We start from the raw sequence: 17,188 nt of genomic DNA, 5'->3' as shown, positions 1-17,188 counted from the left end.
ATGTGCATTTTCGCCATTCATTAGTGTTTTATTCTTTGGAGATGATTTTACATTTCTCATAAAAGCTCTTTTAAGAACCGGATCTGGTCGTTTTCTAGAAGATTCTGTTTGTCCCGCAGCGAAAACTTTTGTCAGGTTTTCTTGTTATTCCTTGAAACTCTTTATTTTCTTGCAGTTAGAATGACTTATGAATACATTCATTAGATTTTTCTGCTTTATTGTTTTTCCGTCACCTTAATTGATCCCTTTTCGTGTAAAAATGCGCGCGCACACCTGGCTCGCGCTCCGCGGGGGGAGGGACTTTCCCCTCTCAGGTTGACGCCTCCTGTGTGACGTAGGCGTGACGTGAAGCTCTGACGGACAGGTAAGCCGACACCGGCCGCCATATTGGGTCAAAACGGAAGTGGGGGTGGGGGCAAGGGGAGGCGGAGGAGGAAGAGGCGCCGATGAGTGAGGAAGAGCGGTTTCTCAGAAAGGGCGTCTTTGCTCTCGCGTCTGTCTCCGGGGGAAGGGGCGGCCTCTGCGCCACAGCGGGTCCGGATTCAGACGTTCCAGCCGACACAGCAACGGGGCTGCCGGCGTGACAGGAGCCAGAGCCGGGGGGAGGACGGACGGACGGACGGTCACGGAGAGGGTCGACGCTTCAGGGGCAGAAGGAGGAATAAGAAAGTAGAGCGGGAGGAGGAGGAAGAGCAGGAGGAAGATGCCTCTGGCTCAGCTGGCGGACCCCTGGCAGAAGATGCCCGTGGAGGGCACTTCTGGAGAGGTGAGCCCCCCCACCTACACCCAGAGTTTGCCTGCTCCGCTGCGGCTCCCGGAGGGGGGTCCGGATGATGCTCCGAACCGAACAACCGGTCTAAGTTGATCCGGATCAGAGGCAGCGCAGCCACGTGCGCCACAGCCTCCAGAAATCTCTATTTTGAACAAGTTTACGCTCTGGGCATGCGCAGAACAGACCCAAACTTTGACTTTGTCGCTTTTGATTTGTAGCGGTGTGGCTCAGTGATTGGTTGAAATCTGTCTGGTTTTGTCGAGACATCACAGAGCCGGATCAGACTGATCCAGCTGTTCCTCCAGCTGTTCCCTCAGGTGTCCCCCCCCCCCCCCCCCCAGGTGTCCGCCCCTCCAGGACAGCTCCTGCTGGCTCCGCCCAGACAGCAGGAGCTGTGGACAGACCTGAGAGGAGGTCTTCTTCTCAGGAAGCTGTCAGCTCTCCTTTTTAGGCAACACAGTGTGAAAATGTTGCAACATCAAATCCGTCGTTTTCTTCCTTTCATAACAATCTCCCTTTCAAAATAAAAGAGCAGAAGAGGCCGCTGGATGAGCGTCCACAGCCATCAGCTGGGAGCTCTGGTGCTGTCGGTGAGTTCATGGATGGTTGGGTCTGAACGTCTGCACAGAGGATCTGCACAGAGGATCTGTACAGGGGATGCACCAGGATCTAACATGGTCGATCAGTAAAAGCCTTACAGTGGAGTGATCTGCTGCAGCAAATGTCACATTACTGAACGCAGCCTGCTAATAAACCAGCAGAGGAACAAATTCATTGACCCTAATTAGCCTCTTCATCCACTGAAACGGGACCGAGTGTTGAAACCAAGACGAGTCGCTCAGAGGCGTCGTTAAAAACCCTTCTAATGTCTGAAACTGGATCATGGACGACGTCAGCTGGTGTCCTTTAAACTAGATTAGAACCCAAACAGAACTAAATTGCCCTTCAGAAGCCGGTATGTTAAAGGATGGGACGCCGCAGGACGCCACAGTGCTTCAGGTTGGCGGTGTTGATCCACCGCTGGGATCATTTGTGCAGGAGCACGGCAGCTCATGCTTGGCTTCAGAGCACGCAGGCAATGAGGGCAGAGAACTGGACTGGGTGACCCCCCCCCCCCCCCCCCCCATCTTGGCCTTCCAGGCTGACTCCAAGAAGCCAACATGGAGGTGATGCATTGTGGGTGTTGACCACGAAGCTGCTGACAGGTTTCTGATGAAAGTCCTACAGCAGAAGCCGTCAGTCTGCAGATGATTGAAAACTCTTTGGTTCTAACGGGAACCAGAAGTAGACATGAGGAAGAAAACGTCCTCATCCTCTCCAGACCACGTCTGACACTCTACAACACAGAATCCCTTCTCATTCTTGAGGTTTGCTAGAGTAGTTGTTGTTCTTTGAAAGGGAGGTTTCCTGCTCCTCCTGCTCCTCCTGCTCCTCCTGGTGTCTGTGAGCGTCGATAAAGATCAGGGGGCGTGGCTGCCGTGCAGCTTGACACAGGAAGAGCTGACATCTGGCTCCACTTCCTGTTTGAGGTGTCTGCTTGGAGACGCCGTCTCTCTGCAGGCACGGCAGTCAAAGCGGATTCCCACGCAGGCCGAGTCGCCGCCGCTGTCTGGTCCCGGCGTGCCCGTGCCTGCATGCGGCGTACCTCCGGCCCCTCGCCGTGAGCTGCACGTGCTGCTGACCTTTGACCTCCTGAGGCATGTCGTGACAGAAACGCTGCACTCCAACTTCCTTCCCTTCAGACCGAACGGCATCTGTCCTCACTGAGGAAGATGATGAAGAGCCGGCGCTCTTGTTCCCCCACAGCTCTGACCGTCATGATGGTTTTTAGGGACGGTTTGAGGTCGAGGAAGGAATCCCTCCTCATGACTTCATCAGCTTGTAAATCGGTTTTACTGAATGACAAACAGGAATCGATTCAGATTTAAAATATATTTCAGATTAATTTGACCCTTTTTAGTGAAGGTGTAACGATTCAATATCAACTTTTTTATTGTCGCTGACATAATTCATAGTCTATTTTGGTTCATTTTGAATGATCCGATTCTCTGACCTAAATGGATCCAGATCATCTTCATCCAAACTTCCAGCAGTGAGACTCAGACAGATATTCCTGCTACTGAACAGTGACGTTTTCCAGATTCTTGGATTTCTTCCAGATTATCAAGTGGAAATGAAATCTGTGTCCAAACAAGTAAACTAGAATGAATGTCAAATCAATTCACATGTTAGTTTCCTAAAGTTCACCACAGTTGTTTTTCCACATCCAATGAATCCAAAGGGAACATTCTTAGAACATTCTAGACACTGGATGGTCCCATGACTTTATTCAAAGTCTGTCCACACATTGGACTGGAATGAAGGACTGATCCGTGTTTGATGACATCACATGTGTGTTGTCTGCTGTGATTGGTCGGTTTTACCTTATGGTCAGATAAACCTACCACGACTCAATCCAAACTCTATTTTCCAACATTGATTATCAATTTATCTGATTTTGAAACTATTTTTTCGGTTCTAGGCGGATTCGATTCGGTTTAGCCTCAGACAGATTGATCTGGTTGGATCGTAGGAATAGAAATCAATTAATTGATTAATCATTGAAATGGTTTAACTCCTAGTTTTTAGTTAACTCACCCTAAAGTAGTGCACATGAATAAATCATGGGACTCCCAGAGGCGGTTCAAAGGAGGCGGGGCCATAGCCACCTCTCAGCGTGGCGCCAATAAGCAAAGTTTCCTTTAGAAAGGCGTGTTTAGCATTTCCACGTGTTGTTTTCCGCCTCCAAACATGTGTGCTGCCTGGATCACGCAGAGCGTCGTGGATGTCTGGTGACGGCCAGCGTGTTTGGTTACCATGGTTACCAAAGGCAGGGGTGGAGTTTCTGCTGAAGGTATTATCTTGCTGAAAAGACAATGCAACTAAATGGTTCTGGTGCGAGACGGCCGAGTTCCTGTAGGCCGGGCCCGACGTTCCGTCAGGCCGTCATGGAGGACCGGAGCCTGTCAGAAGGCCGGCCTTCTGACAGGCTCCGGTCCTCCATGACGGCCTGCAGGCGCCCCGAGCTCGGCTGTGATCCTGGCCTTCATCAGTACTTGGCTCAGAAGCAGAATGCCTTCTGGGAAAGGCCGTCTGTGTGCGGCGTCCCAGAAGCTTGAAGTGTTTGGGCCCAACCTTCCCAAAGCTGGACGGTGCTGGATGTTGTCTGGGAGAGTAACCACGGCGACGTCTCTGTTCCAAATAATGCTGCAAATCATTTCACCTTCAAGGGGGAGTTTTGTGGCTTTAAAACTCCTAAAAAATGTTAACATGTCAGAATTTATGCAGCGATTTCAAGCATCGTTATGTCGGTGAGACTCTGAAAGAGTTTTTGGTGTTTTTTTCTCACAATGGAGGACATATATTAAGAAAATTAGATTAAAACTGCATTTCGGAGTATTTCTTCATTCAAATTGCTGTGAATCAGGAGCAGAAGAAAAAACGTCGTTGGTAAAGCTTGAAGGTGGGACTCAGGTGCTACAGTGGGCGGGGCCACCGTCTGCCTGCTCTGCTCCATTCTGATCATCCACTGTCAGACCAACGGATCCATGAACGTCTTTGTTTTCCTGGTCTGAGCTGGAATCTGGATCAGAACCGGACGACTGGGCACCGTTTTTGTAGCACAGCTAATGTTAGCTTGGGGGTGTGAGGGGCTGTAAGCTAGAGGGGAGAGCGTGTGAACAGGTGGATGATGGGAAGCGGGACAGGCTTAGTCCGTGCCAACAGTCCCGCCCACATCTCAGAGGTGAATTTCTAATTTACTACTGTTGCTCTGCAGAAACTATGTCCTAGAAAACGACAGGTTTTGGGGTTTTTGGCTAAAAACTACATCATCATCATCATCATCATCATCATCATCATCATCATCATCATCATCATCATAACAACCCATCAAAAGATGACCAGAGTGGGACTTTAAGGCGCATTTAGTCATTTTCCAGACTTTGTAGAGTGACTTTTCTGGTTTTTTTTACAGATGTTTTGCAATTTCCTCTGACAAATGTTCACCGTGTCGTTCAGCAGCCTGGCGTGTATTAAGCATGTAGCGGTTCGTGAGGTCCAGTCAGGCGGGAATCCGCCTGTCTTTGACTTTAGCTTCTTCTTTTCAGCCTTTTTCCAGATTAGTCAGTTCTTTACACCTCCTGCAGTAAATCGAGCGGCATGTTGTTCTGTATTATAATATTGCTAATTGTGTAGTATTTCATTTGGTATTGTGTTTTTGTTCTAATAACATGAAAGGCCTTTCTCATAAAGGAGACATGGTGGCAGCGTTCCCCTCCATACGTTGGAACTTGGCTTGCATGGACGTCTTTCCTGTTTCTTTGGTGGTTCTCAGGTTCTTTTCCAGCACGTTTCATGCTTAACAGCGTTTGACGGGAGTTTTGCAGACGCCGTCAAGGTCACGGCACGCCAACATCTTTCCAGTTTGGTGTTAAAGAGGGCGACCATGATGGATTCTGGGGTTTCAGGTTGTGATCTGACAAAAATATCCAGCAAATGAAATAAGTTTCGATTGACTTGGATCTGCTGGGAAGAGGAAAGTCAGAGACATTTCAGGGTTTATTTCCCAGAGTGGATGCTTATGGATTCTCTGTTGTGTCAACAAAACAAAAGCTCATTTCTGACGATGAACTTTATTTTGAAGGATTCCCTAAAGAGTAAAGCTGCTACGATAGATGCTGCCGTGCTTTATTGTCAGCGTGTGTTCTGCAGCCTTCACAGCCTTGTATTCCTCGTCTTCTGCTGGGATTCCCGCCTCTCCCGTCTCTCTTCACACAGGTCAGGTGGAGTTTGGGTGGAGTTTTCTGATCCAACCAGAAAGTGTGACTTTGCCGGTCTGGGTGTTTCCATGAAGCTGGCGTCTTAATCCATGTCAGCGTTTATTTTTAGCATGAAAGCGGAGTGTTTTCACGGCTTCACCTCCCTGCAGGGCTGCTTTGGCTGAAATGACGTGGAGGCTGGTGGATGCACAGCGTGCTTTCTGCAGGCCGCCCGTCCCGCCTCCCTCTGCTGCAGATCTCCAGCTCTCTCTGGGACTCCTCAGGAATCTGGACGTTCTTCTATTATTGGCTGTACAGTGCCGGCCTGTCTCACTCAGCGTAAACGGCTGAGCGGCGATTTAGAGCCTCTGCTCATCCTCTGGTGCTCTTAGAGGGATTTCTGTCCAGTCAGTCCTGCAGTTTCCCAGCTGCTGATGTGTTGATCTGCTGAGCTCCTGGCAGTGATTTAGGAGAGGAACCCGGTTCTTCACGGATCTGGACGTCCCGGCCTGATCTCCTGCAGACGCGGGTTGTGATGAAGAGCGGTTTGAAAGGCCTTCCTGTGTGGAACTGCAGTCGGAGCAGTTTTTGTTTGACCCCCGTCCGTCTCCTGCCTTCATCTTCCCAGCAGAAGCGTCCTGCTGATGTCGGCAGAAATCGATACGCTGCGCTTTCCTTTGCTGTACGGGACAAACAGGAAGCAGACGTCTGAGCAGGAGCTGCAGACAGGAATGTGAGAGCAAAGTAAGGTGGATACAGACTCAGAACCCCTCTCCATCATCTGTTGATCCATCTTCAACGTCTTCCATCATGATGTTGTTTTAGCCCAAAACCAAAAACCTGTGCCGTTCACTAGAACATAGTTTCTGCAGAGCGGCAGGAGTTTGTTAGAAATTCACCTCTGAGTTGTGAGCGAGGCCGTTGGTACGGAGTAAGCCTCGCCTCGTTTCCCATCATCCTTGTATTTACACGCTCTCCCACTAGCTTACAGCCCTCACACCCCCAAGCTAACATTAGCGGCGCAACAAAAATGGTGATCAGTATTGTAGCTGTTCATCCGTCCAGTTCTGATCCAGATTCCAGCTCAGACCAGGACAACAAAGACGTTCATGGATCTGTCTGTCTGACAGTGGATGATCAGAATGGAGCGGAGCAGGAAGACTGTGGTCTGTTGATTGTAGCTTTTATATCACAAATCAGATCTTTGTCCATCAAGATTTTTTCATCTGCTCCTTATTTACCACAATTCTAATAAAGAAATACTCAGAAATGCAATTTTGAAGCTTAATTTTTTTTAATGTCCTCCATCATCAGAAAAATGCTACATGAATGTGTTAAAAACAGGTTCTCATCAGACTCACATGTTGGATCATTGCGGTGCAAAGCCTCCATATGGCCTTCATGTAATGTGAGTGAGTTCATGCAGAGGCTGAAGGTCTGCTGACCCAGAGACTCAGCAGCCCCGTCTCACCAGGAAACCCACTTCCGTTAGATTCACCGTTCAAGTTTGAAATATTCAGTCTTAACAGACTGATTGGACCTGTATCTATGAATGCCAACATGAATAAATGAACAGAAAGCGTTTTTTTTAGGTGATGGTGTTTGTGAACACGCCTATAAACGCAGAGCAGTGCAGATGGAGAGGAGGGAAACCGAGTCAGAGGAGAACCTCAAATACAGTTTGAATGCCTCTGGGGTTTGGAGCAAAGACGGATTCTGTCAGACGGACTTGAATGAGTGACAGCAGGCTCATGCTGGAGGTTGGATCAGGAACAGTTTAGAAAGCTCGTCTGCTCCCAGATCTCTGATCCCACCTGTGTGATCCTTTCAATGACTCTTTATTCTTTTAAACTTTCATTAAGGCATAAGAACCCAGACCTCTTTTTTCTCAAAGATAAAATAATGTGTATTTTACCACAGAATCCATTTCTGTTGTTTTTCTGTTCCACTGATGTCACCATCAGTTCTTATGGGTTAAAAAACCGAGTTTATGTGTCTATGAAAACCACTTTTCACTTACATAGTGAAATAAACTGAACTTTCATTGATAAATCTCTGACATTATAGTTGTTCTGCTGGTGAAAGTAGTTTTTCACCTTAAAACAACAACAATGCAGGAGTTGGGTTGATGGAAAATGGATTTGTGAATTTTAGTCTCTGCTTTGATCATCTTCTTCACATTCAGCCTCAGATGACACAGAACTGACCTATCCAAAGAACAGGAAAGGATGCTAAGTCAGACCGTGGAGTAGACGGATCAATCTCTTTCATTTATCAATGATTATTTCTCTAACTAGTGAAAACCGTCTGTGTCTAAATAACCTGCTAGGCACAGTGCCATTGAACGCACCGTTGCTGTTGTGTGGAGATGCAGGAGAGACGAGTGAGGCCTTCAGGAGCCTACAGGAGTTATTTTTCATATTTTGACGGTTGAAGGACATTTTGGCAGAAGTGAACGTTTAACGAGGACGGAGGAAACCGTCCTGATGATCAGATGCTTCCATGTTTCGTGACAGTGTAGTGTGAAGTGGTATCAGACAGCCCTGTCTAATGGGCGTGGTTCTGACACCGTTTCCTAAATAAACGGCCTGCTGGAGGACTCCAGAGGAGAAACCCTGCTGCTTAAGAAGCCAGAGATGAAGGTGTGATCCTCAAAACAACACAACCTCTGTGGGAGTAAAAGCTGGGGTGTATTCCAGAAAGCAGGTTATGCTAGTTACCACGGTAACTTTGAGGCTACGGAAGTGGATAACCTCAGCTTTGGAGGTATGTTTCAGGGTATGTCAAGTTGCCATAGCAACTCATGCTCTGAACATAACCTGGTCTGGAGCAGGTTTAGTTGAAGGTTAGTTTGTTTTCAGAGAGGTGAAGCAGCATGGCGTGTCTATTTGAAGATGATTTAGTGGATGAAGAAGCTCAGATAATACTTTTTCCACCATGAGAGGGTGATAAGACCACATATGGATGTTGGAAAGATAAACTTTTTACTTTGATCTGACTTAATTATTTGCTTCAGTTAAGATAAATCTTTTTTTTTTAGTTCAGTCAACTTAAAATTAACACATAGTTATCAGACATTTATTTTACTTTCATTCAAATTAATTCAATTAAGTAGGTGTAACTTTGGTGCTGCTGTTAGATCGGCACCGCAAGGGATTGTGGGATACATTCCCTTTAGCTGTCTGGACGGATTCGGGTTTAAGTGTGGATTTTTGACCAAATGTGTTTAGTTGTTTAGCTGTTTTGAGGCTTTATCTGTTTTGTCTAGTTATTTATCCTACTATGTTTAATTCTTTCTGCACCATGAGTGAGAGGGAGGGAGAGGAGGATGAGGTTATTTAGCACCACTAGTGCCAAAAGGTTTTACATTAACTGATGTTAAAGTTAGAGTCGAGATAAATGAATTCATGCTTCATGTTGTACATCCACTCTGTATCATTTATTTTAATGTTATAAAAATGAGAATACCTGCAGCCTCTGACTTAGACATATGAAAGTTCAAGAAGTACAATAAATTAAAATATAAAAAACATTTAATTGAATTGGAGTAAAATGACATTAAGTTAGATAAATGTGTACATTTGAGTTTAAAAAAAAATAGAGTTGGATAGATGTAAGAAATTAAGTTGAATAAATTTACCTCAATTACTTGTTACTAATTGAATTAATTAATTTAAGTTGGATAAGTTATATATATGCGTCACAATGAACATAAGATCAGAAACTCGTGCGTTTACTTTGTCTGTTCTTCTACTTCAAGCAGAAACTCTTTCTTTTGATGATGCAGCCGTGTTACTTTTTTGATGGGCGTATAATCTTCATACGCCGTCATTAAAATCTCAGACTCCGTCTCACTGAAGTGTAGCGCTCTCTTTCCACGCTTTTCCATGTTAATTCCGGAAATCGCCAATCCATTGAGAATGTCTTTGTGTACTTGCCGTGCACGTGCATTAACCCAGGGGTACCAAGTCGAGCGTAATTACGATAACTCATATCTGGTCTTTTGGAACCGACATACCCAGAGTAAGCAAGTTCAGGTGGATTTCAGCCAGAGTTCAGGGTTAAAGTTAGGGTAGTTTAAACATGCTTCCTGGAATACCCCCCTGGTGTGACCCAAGGAGAAAAACCTGAGATGCTGTTTACTGACGGCCAGCAGAAGCTCTCCTCTCTGACTGCATTCGTCCTCAGCAGCGCAGACGGTCAGCAGCGCAGGCGGCCATCAGCGCAGGCGGCCATCAGCGCAGGCGGCCATCAGCGCAGACGGCCATCAGCGCAGACGGGCAGCAGCGCAGACGTTCAGCAGCGCAGACGGTCTGAAGCGCTCCATATCGTGCTCTCTGGCACAGCAAACCGTCAGCAGAACGGCTTTTATGGCTGCTCTCATAATGAGTTTTTGCTGGTATCAGAGGAACAGCTGCTGCTCTGCCTTACATAATGCTAATTCATCTGTGTTTGCTGATAAACAGACGATTCTCATTTAAACTTCAGCATTTCACAACATGACATGCAAAGTCTAACCTCTTTATCACGCGTGTGGTTTGAGGTTTATTATGTCGTAAAAGCTTCACGGCCCACACAAGCGTTTGCAGGGAAAACATGATTTGACCCTATGCGTCGTTATTAAAAAACACAATCATCTTCTATTGGAAGAGCTTCACTTCAATCATGACAAAACCAAATCCTCATCTTTGAAATGTTTACTCTGGCTTCCTTTCCTTCAACATTCAGGACTTTTCTGCTGCCGCTTTTGGTTTTTCTCACTCTGATGGTTTTTAAACAGAAAGAGACTCAAGAGTTCAGCATATTACAAGTTCCCCACCAAAACGTGTCCATCCCAGTAATCGTTGTATTGGCATTGAAGGTTCAGGTGGAACCAGACATTTCCTAGAGCTTCATTGGAAGCAGAAAGGGTTTTCACAGCAGACATGCTGCAGGAGTCTGTGTTTGCCGCTGGTATCGGGCCGTCGTATTTCTCCTGTTTCCACTTCCTGCTGGGATGTCTGCTTGTGGACTTGTTACCACTGGAGGAGGTGTGAAAATGTGACCTGTTGTGTGTGTCTTTCCAGGAAGCACATCCTGATCAGGAGGACTCGGTGACCGAGGACGACTCCATGTCCACTTCCACTGTAAGTCTGTGTTTTTTGTTTCTTTTAGACCGCCGACACACTTTGGATTCATGTTTAAACCCAGACTCAGAGTGAGGCCAGCTGAGACCTGGCCTTTGAGCAGAACTGTCAGATGATGAGCAACCACCTTAACCCCCCCAAGAAAGTAATTCCTGCCACCTGTGTCTGTGATCCACACAACCACAGCTCAGAGGAGAGTGGAAATCAAACCCCCACTGTTCCTGAATCAGACACAAGCACCCAATGTTGCAGTTCCTCCAAAGACCACCGGAGGCATGTTGTAGAAGTGAGCAGTTTTCCATTGATGTTAAACAACATCAAAATAGAAATATTTACATCATTATGAGGGTGAATTTCTTTTTCCTCAAACAGGAAGTGTTTTTTGATTGTTAAAGTAAAAGTCCCATTATCCGTCACACACCTAGGTGTGTTAAATTTGTTCTGTGCATTGGACCCCTCCCCTGGGGGAGCAGTGAGCTGCAGACACAATTCAATTCAATTCAATTCAATTTTATTTGTATAGCCCAAAATCACAACAACAGTCGTCTCGATGGGCTTCGACACAGCTGCACACGGGAACCATTTGGTTTATGGAGGTTTAAACCCCCCCCCCAATCCAACCCCCTTAATGCTGAGTGTCTAAAAAAATGCGCATTGGATCCCATTTTTAGAGTCTTTGGTACGACTCGTCAGGATTTGAACTCATGACCTTCCAGTCACAGGGAGGTCACTCTACCTCAAGACCACTGAGCTGGTGATTGGCAGGTGGGTAGACCCATGGTGAGAGTTCACCGCAACAGAACCAAAGTCCTGGTCCATCAGTCCACACTCCACGCTCTGTGCTCCTCATAGACCGTCCAAATACCTCTCCTCCTTCTTAACCTGGGGGGACACGCCCCCTTTCTGCCCTGAGAAGCCAGGAAGCTTGGCCATTAAACATCATGACAGATGTACGTCAGGAATGTTGAGAGGGGGTCGGGTCTGGACCCGGTTTGTTTCCTGACCTGCAGAGAACAAGAGCCCTCAGACGGACTCTTTTTTTTATAGTTTTATGCATGCACTAGTGCATTTAAGCCAGACTTACTCACACTTAGCTAATGGTTTGCTGTGATGGTTTATCAACTGCTGGAGAAACCAACTCCCACTTCTGCAGGATAACCGCTGTAAAAAAGTCCAAACCGGGTGGCTTCTGTTGCCTCTGGGACTCCGAGTCCTCTTGGATGAAGTCCTCCTTTAGACCGGCGTTGTTTTGGGTCCATTCATTTGATGAGCTCATCTCCTGCCTCATATTGAGCTCAACTCCGTGTTCACCTGTGGACAGGTGCAGCTGCTGCTGCAGATGCTGCCGTGCTTTCACTGGGAGGCAGGAGGCTGTTCAGCCGTAGACACGCCAGAAAGTTGTTTCCACTTAAATAAGCCTGACTTTTATCTCGCTGTGAGGCTCTTTCTGGTGTCTGTGCATGTGTGTGCACGTGTGTGCACGTGCGTGCACGTGTGTGCACGTGCATATCAGTGTAGGCAGACAGCACAGCTGCTTACATCGATTTTTAAATGCAGAGGAGATGGCTTATAGATCGAAATGGAGCTCAGCACTTATTACCTCACTCTCCCGGGTCTGCTGCACACGTGCATGAGCGCACACACACACACACACACACACACACACACACACACACCGACTTGCAGGGTTTTCTGCCTCCCTGCCTGCGTGTGAGGATGAATGCATTACAAAGCTGTTAATGGGTGAGCTATGCTGTTCCCGCTGTCCTGCGGCCGTGCAGCAGTGTGTGTCTGTGACTTTGTTTGTGCGCGTGCACAGCAGGTTAAACGGAGGTAATGAGGCAGCCCGGTGTCACGTTGTGCAGGATTGCCGCCTGCTGAGCCGCTCACTGTGAGGACCGGGTTCTGTGCAACAGAAGAACAGATCTTCGGGTTCTTGTCTGCTGAAACCGGTCGTCCACACCTGCATAAGGTCATACGTGATAAAAATGCAGGATTTGTGTTTGGCTCCAACAAAGCAGCCAACCACACAGTGGACATACATGAGCTATAACCGCTGACGCAGTCCTCTCCACGCTCCGCCTCTGCCAGCAGACGGATGCGCAGCTGCAACCGATAAACCCGCAAACTCTGTGAATCTGCAGAAAGTTCCGGACCCCTGTGTGCTTCACTCACTCTTTCATGCCACTGTTCGCTCAGTTTGACTGTCACTCCTGGGATCTGTTCAGTCTGAGGACACTGGAACAAGTCCTACTGGTACTGGACTTAAACCCTCCAGCAAAAGGTCCATGTTGTTTATGAAGGAATCCCTGCCTCATTTAGTGAGGACTTTGTAACCCTGAAGACTTGAAGAAAGGAATTGGTCACAGACTAGACCTCTTTTTTGAGGAGCCCAGCCGAATAGGAGCGTCCTTTCAGAAAAACTCAATCACTCCACTTGCTTTTGTAATAATTCATTCCTGATCCGTCCCGGTCCCAAAGAAAAACCTCAGCATCTTCATCTCTGCTGCCTCCAGCTCTGCCTCTGTCTCTGCATCAGAGTCTGTAAACCAGCGACATGGCTGCTCTCACCACACCTGTCCTTCATTCTCGATGACACTCCGGTCTCACATCACACCTGAAACCTTCCTCCACCTGTTCCAACATGCTTGCACACACCTCTCCCCCTTTTTCGCTGCTCTCCGTTGTGGACTGTTGACCTTAAGTACTTCCAAGTCCTCCACCTTCTCCACCCCTCCTCCCTGGAACCCAGGGGTGTCAGTCATACGGGCCGGTACCGGCTGGTTCGATCTAGGGTTGGGCGATGTCCCCTAATTTGGGCGTTGACGATGTTTGCTGTCAACCATCGGGATGGACGATGACATCGTCGGGGGGGGGGGGGTAATTTTTTTTTTTACATTTTTCGTTCTTATATAACTGCTATTCGTTATTTTGCTTTTTTCATTTTATTTCCCAACTAATGGTTAATCTGCGATGATCCAGTATAAACTGAGGGAAGTGACTTTAACAGAAAAAGTAACAAACAAAATAGAAAAGAAGTAGTCCGCTCCCGCACTGAACTAGCGAAGTGGACCGGCGGAGCGCGGACTTACAGCTTTGTGTTTGATGGGAAGGGGGGGGGGGTACATGAGCGGTATGCGTGAGAGATTTAAGACTGCGATCCGTCCCGCAGCTCTAGGGGTACTAGCTACCGAACTCAGAACCGGGTCTAAAAGTGTGTGTCTGAGCACAGCTCGGATCGTCAGCACACACACAGCGGTTTGAGCTTCAAAGCAGAAATGTCGCTCAGTCCTTAGAAAACATTCAAGCAATCACGTGGATTTGTGTTTCCAGTCGTGTCCCGACTAAATAAAGGCTGATGTTATTCTTACATGTTTACGTGCAGCCAGAATGCAGCGCCACCCAAAGCTAATGTTGTTAGCCCGTGTTAGCATACTGCTAATCCTGGCTTCGTTCAGAAAAAGCACTGACCACACGGATTAAAATTCAAATGATGAGCGAACAGGTGTTTCATAATAACCGTAACATTATTAAAAGCACGTTTAGAAGATCATCTCGTATTTTACCGAGCTGACATGTCAATATATATAGCCGCTCGGCGCTGTTATCGTTTTGTATTGAATTGTTACATTCAATAAAGTTTGGAAAAAAAGCCGCTCGGCGGAAGTTGTATCCCCTTCCGGTTTTCAAACTGCGCATGTGCGAATGATTTATTCCGACCGAAAGTGTGACCTTAGTGAACGTTTTTATATTCTGAAAACATTTTTCTGGGCCCATCTACACGGTTGGATTCTAATCCGACCATTGATCCCATCAAGATATTTTGTACATGTTACCGCGGCTTATGGTGTCGACGCGCATCGTGGCGGGGGCGTGGCATCACGATGGTGGTCTCTCCATCGTGATGTCAGTCACCCATCACGATGGACGATGATATCGTCCATCGGCACAACCCTAGTTCGATCAGGCCCGCAGGATAATTAGAAAGTGGAAAAATGCAAAAAAGACATGGCTTGGAAAACAAAGACGTTCATGGATCTGTTTGTCTGACAGTGGATGATCAGAATGGAGCAGATTGTAGTTTCTACGTAACATCTTTGGGATATTTTTGTCTATTCCTGATTCACAACAATTAAAGATATACTCAGAAATGTAGTTTTAATCTTTTGTCTTTATATTTGTCCTTCATCGTGAGAAAAATGCCACAAGAACATGTTAAAAACACTGGGGGGTTTGTACATTCAAAGACCTCCCAGTTGTGTTGCATTCATTCATTCAGATGGGGTGTGTGTGTGTGTGTGTGTTTTCACGCTTACACACTCTGTGAACCCCCAGTGAGGCAGAAAATGGTTTCCAGACAGCGTAAGGAACATCTCTGCCCTCTGAGGGACCAGCTAACATCTGCTGCCATCTGCTGCAGCACAGCTGTGTGTGTGTGTGTGTGTGTGTGTGGGTGTGTGTGTGCGTGTGTGTGTGTGTGTGTGCACCATATCATGTCTCCTCAGTCTGAGGTCACTCAGAGACCGACTGCCATCCCCACACACACACACACAAACAGCCTCATCTTCTTCTTAGTGTTTCCGTTTTGTGGGTTTTTGTGGACTTTGTGAGTCACAGTAAAATCCTTCAAAAACATCAAACAGAGATGACCCCAACAGCTATCATCAGCATGGGACGTGAGACGCTTGTATAAAAGCCCGGGTGTGCATGTTTGTCGGGTTTTTCCAGTGTCAAACGTGCCTCAGCGTGTCTCAGCTCTCTTTGCTGCAGGAAGATCCTGAAGCCCAATTCCCCCCAGAACGTCTCTAAGCTGTTTTGACCCTTAAACTGTCCTTAAAGCTGCTTTTGCCGCATCAGTCCAGCGTTGGTTCCAGTCCGACTGAAAGGGAAGCAGCAGGAACATCTGGAGGAAGTGTTTTCTGGTGATGCATAGATGAGCCACATCTGCTCAGCCAATGGGAGGCTGGCTCCAGCTGAAGGATCAAACGTGATCTGCTGATGTCCTCAACCAGCAGGGATGACAGGAGGACGCTGTGAGTTTAGCTGTGAGTTTAGCTGTGAGTCTTGGTTCCAGCTCATGGAGATTCTGGATTGTTCTGGAAGTGGGACCTCCAGAGCAACAATTCTAAGGATGAAGCATTCATTCATGGTCAGGACGTTAGGGTCATGTGTGATGTCACCCATGGGCCTCTACCTGGATGAGCTGAAGTCAGTTTTCCAGCCTGGTGACCTTTACTGTTTTGTCAGGATATGACATCACAGAATAGGGGGGTCAATACAGACCCACAGTTCCTGATTCCATATAAATCTAAGGAGCTGCCGGCTGTGGTTTATAGATGATAACTGGAGGCTTTTCTTTTTTTTTCCATCGTGGTTTGGGCTCATTTGGGGAAATGGCGCCTCTAAATGACTAGCTGATAGACATGCAGGATGTGCGGTCCACTTCCGTCTTTGGTTCTGTCCAGAGAGCGCTGTGACGGCAGAACCAGGTCTTTGCTGTCACGTGTCCTCTAACGGTTGCCAGGTAAACTTACCTGGTTCTGGTTTTCAAAGCAGTGTCTAACAAAGTGTTGGATGAAGCTGGGACAGCTGGTCTGCAGGAACTGATCTTTCAAAATAATAGAGCCAGTGCCAAACCCTAATGAAGTGATGGATGTGAGCTGAAGTCAGATTAAAAGCCTCATTTCATTATTCTGATGTGAATGGGAGGAAACATTTTCTGAACAGATGAGCCCCGTTATCACTGTTATTTATCAGTCCTTTACTCTATCCTGTGTGTGCACACGCATGAGCGCGTGCACACACGTGTGAGACACCGTGGCACAGATGGCGCTTAATCTTCTTTAAACCATCTGTGTTGACATTCTCTGGCGTCTTGGAACGCCCACACACACACACACACACACACACACACACGCACACACACACACACACACACACACACATGCTGCCCTCCCCAGCCCGCTCAGGTGAGCGTTTGGTCACAGCCGAGGGGGGGTCTTGACCTCTGAACTAGACCCCTGCGGCAGATCAGGCGTCCTTCAGCAGTTTCCCCTGGGCTTGGGCGGGGCTTTGGTTGTGGTCATCCGTGCGTCTGTGTGAGGCAGGAAGTGAGCGCTGACCGACCGAATCACCTAAAATGGAAAACTCCGCCCCTCCCACGCCGGCCGGGGAGGATATTGATGGATGTAGGGGGGGGGGGGGGGGCGGAAATATTGATCCATAGGAAGCGTGTGTGGGGGAGGGGCCGTGTTTGATGTGAGAAGTGAAGTGAAAACGCTGATAATGAGTAAACAAAAGAAGACAACACATTTTTCCTGCTCCGTGTTCTGTGGAGGCATTTCTCTAGAACGGGCTGGGCCACCGTGTGTGTGTGTGTGTGTGTGTGTCTGTGTGTGTGTTTGTGGGTCTGTGTCTGTGTGGGTGTGTGTGTGTGTGTGTGGGTCTGTGTCTGTGTGTTGTAAATAGGGAATTGTGGGTATTATCCTTGT

At 47.4% G+C, this 17,188-nt stretch overlaps 1 protein-coding gene across 2 annotated transcripts in view; it reads left to right on the top strand.

Annotated features, from left to right (window-relative positions):
- The first annotated feature begins 354 nt into the window (after nucleotides 1-354).
- rps6ka3b (ribosomal protein S6 kinase, polypeptide 3b) overlaps nucleotides 355-17,188 on the top strand; it is a 54,487-nt gene continuing 37,653 nt past the window's right edge. Inside the window, exons 1-2 of one of the 2 annotated variants that reach the window (XM_023950037.2) lie at nucleotides 355-766; nucleotides 10,638-10,697. In XM_023950037.2, the coding sequence (XP_023805805.1) occupies nucleotides 704-766; nucleotides 10,638-10,697 (123 nt within the window). In that variant the 5' untranslated portion in view covers nucleotides 355-703. Of the gene's footprint in view, nucleotides 767-10,637; nucleotides 10,698-17,188 lie in introns of those variants that run through there. The other variant, XM_023950039.2, reaches the window with a different exon arrangement.

Source organism: Oryzias latipes, chromosome 20 (assembly GCF_053564925.1).
Source record: "Oryzias latipes strain Hd-rR chromosome 20, Olatipes_Hd-rR_3.1".
In the NCBI taxonomy this organism is placed as follows: Eukaryota; Metazoa; Chordata; class Actinopteri; order Beloniformes; family Adrianichthyidae; genus Oryzias; species Oryzias latipes.
This window is presented reverse-complemented; position numbering and strand designations above follow the sequence as displayed.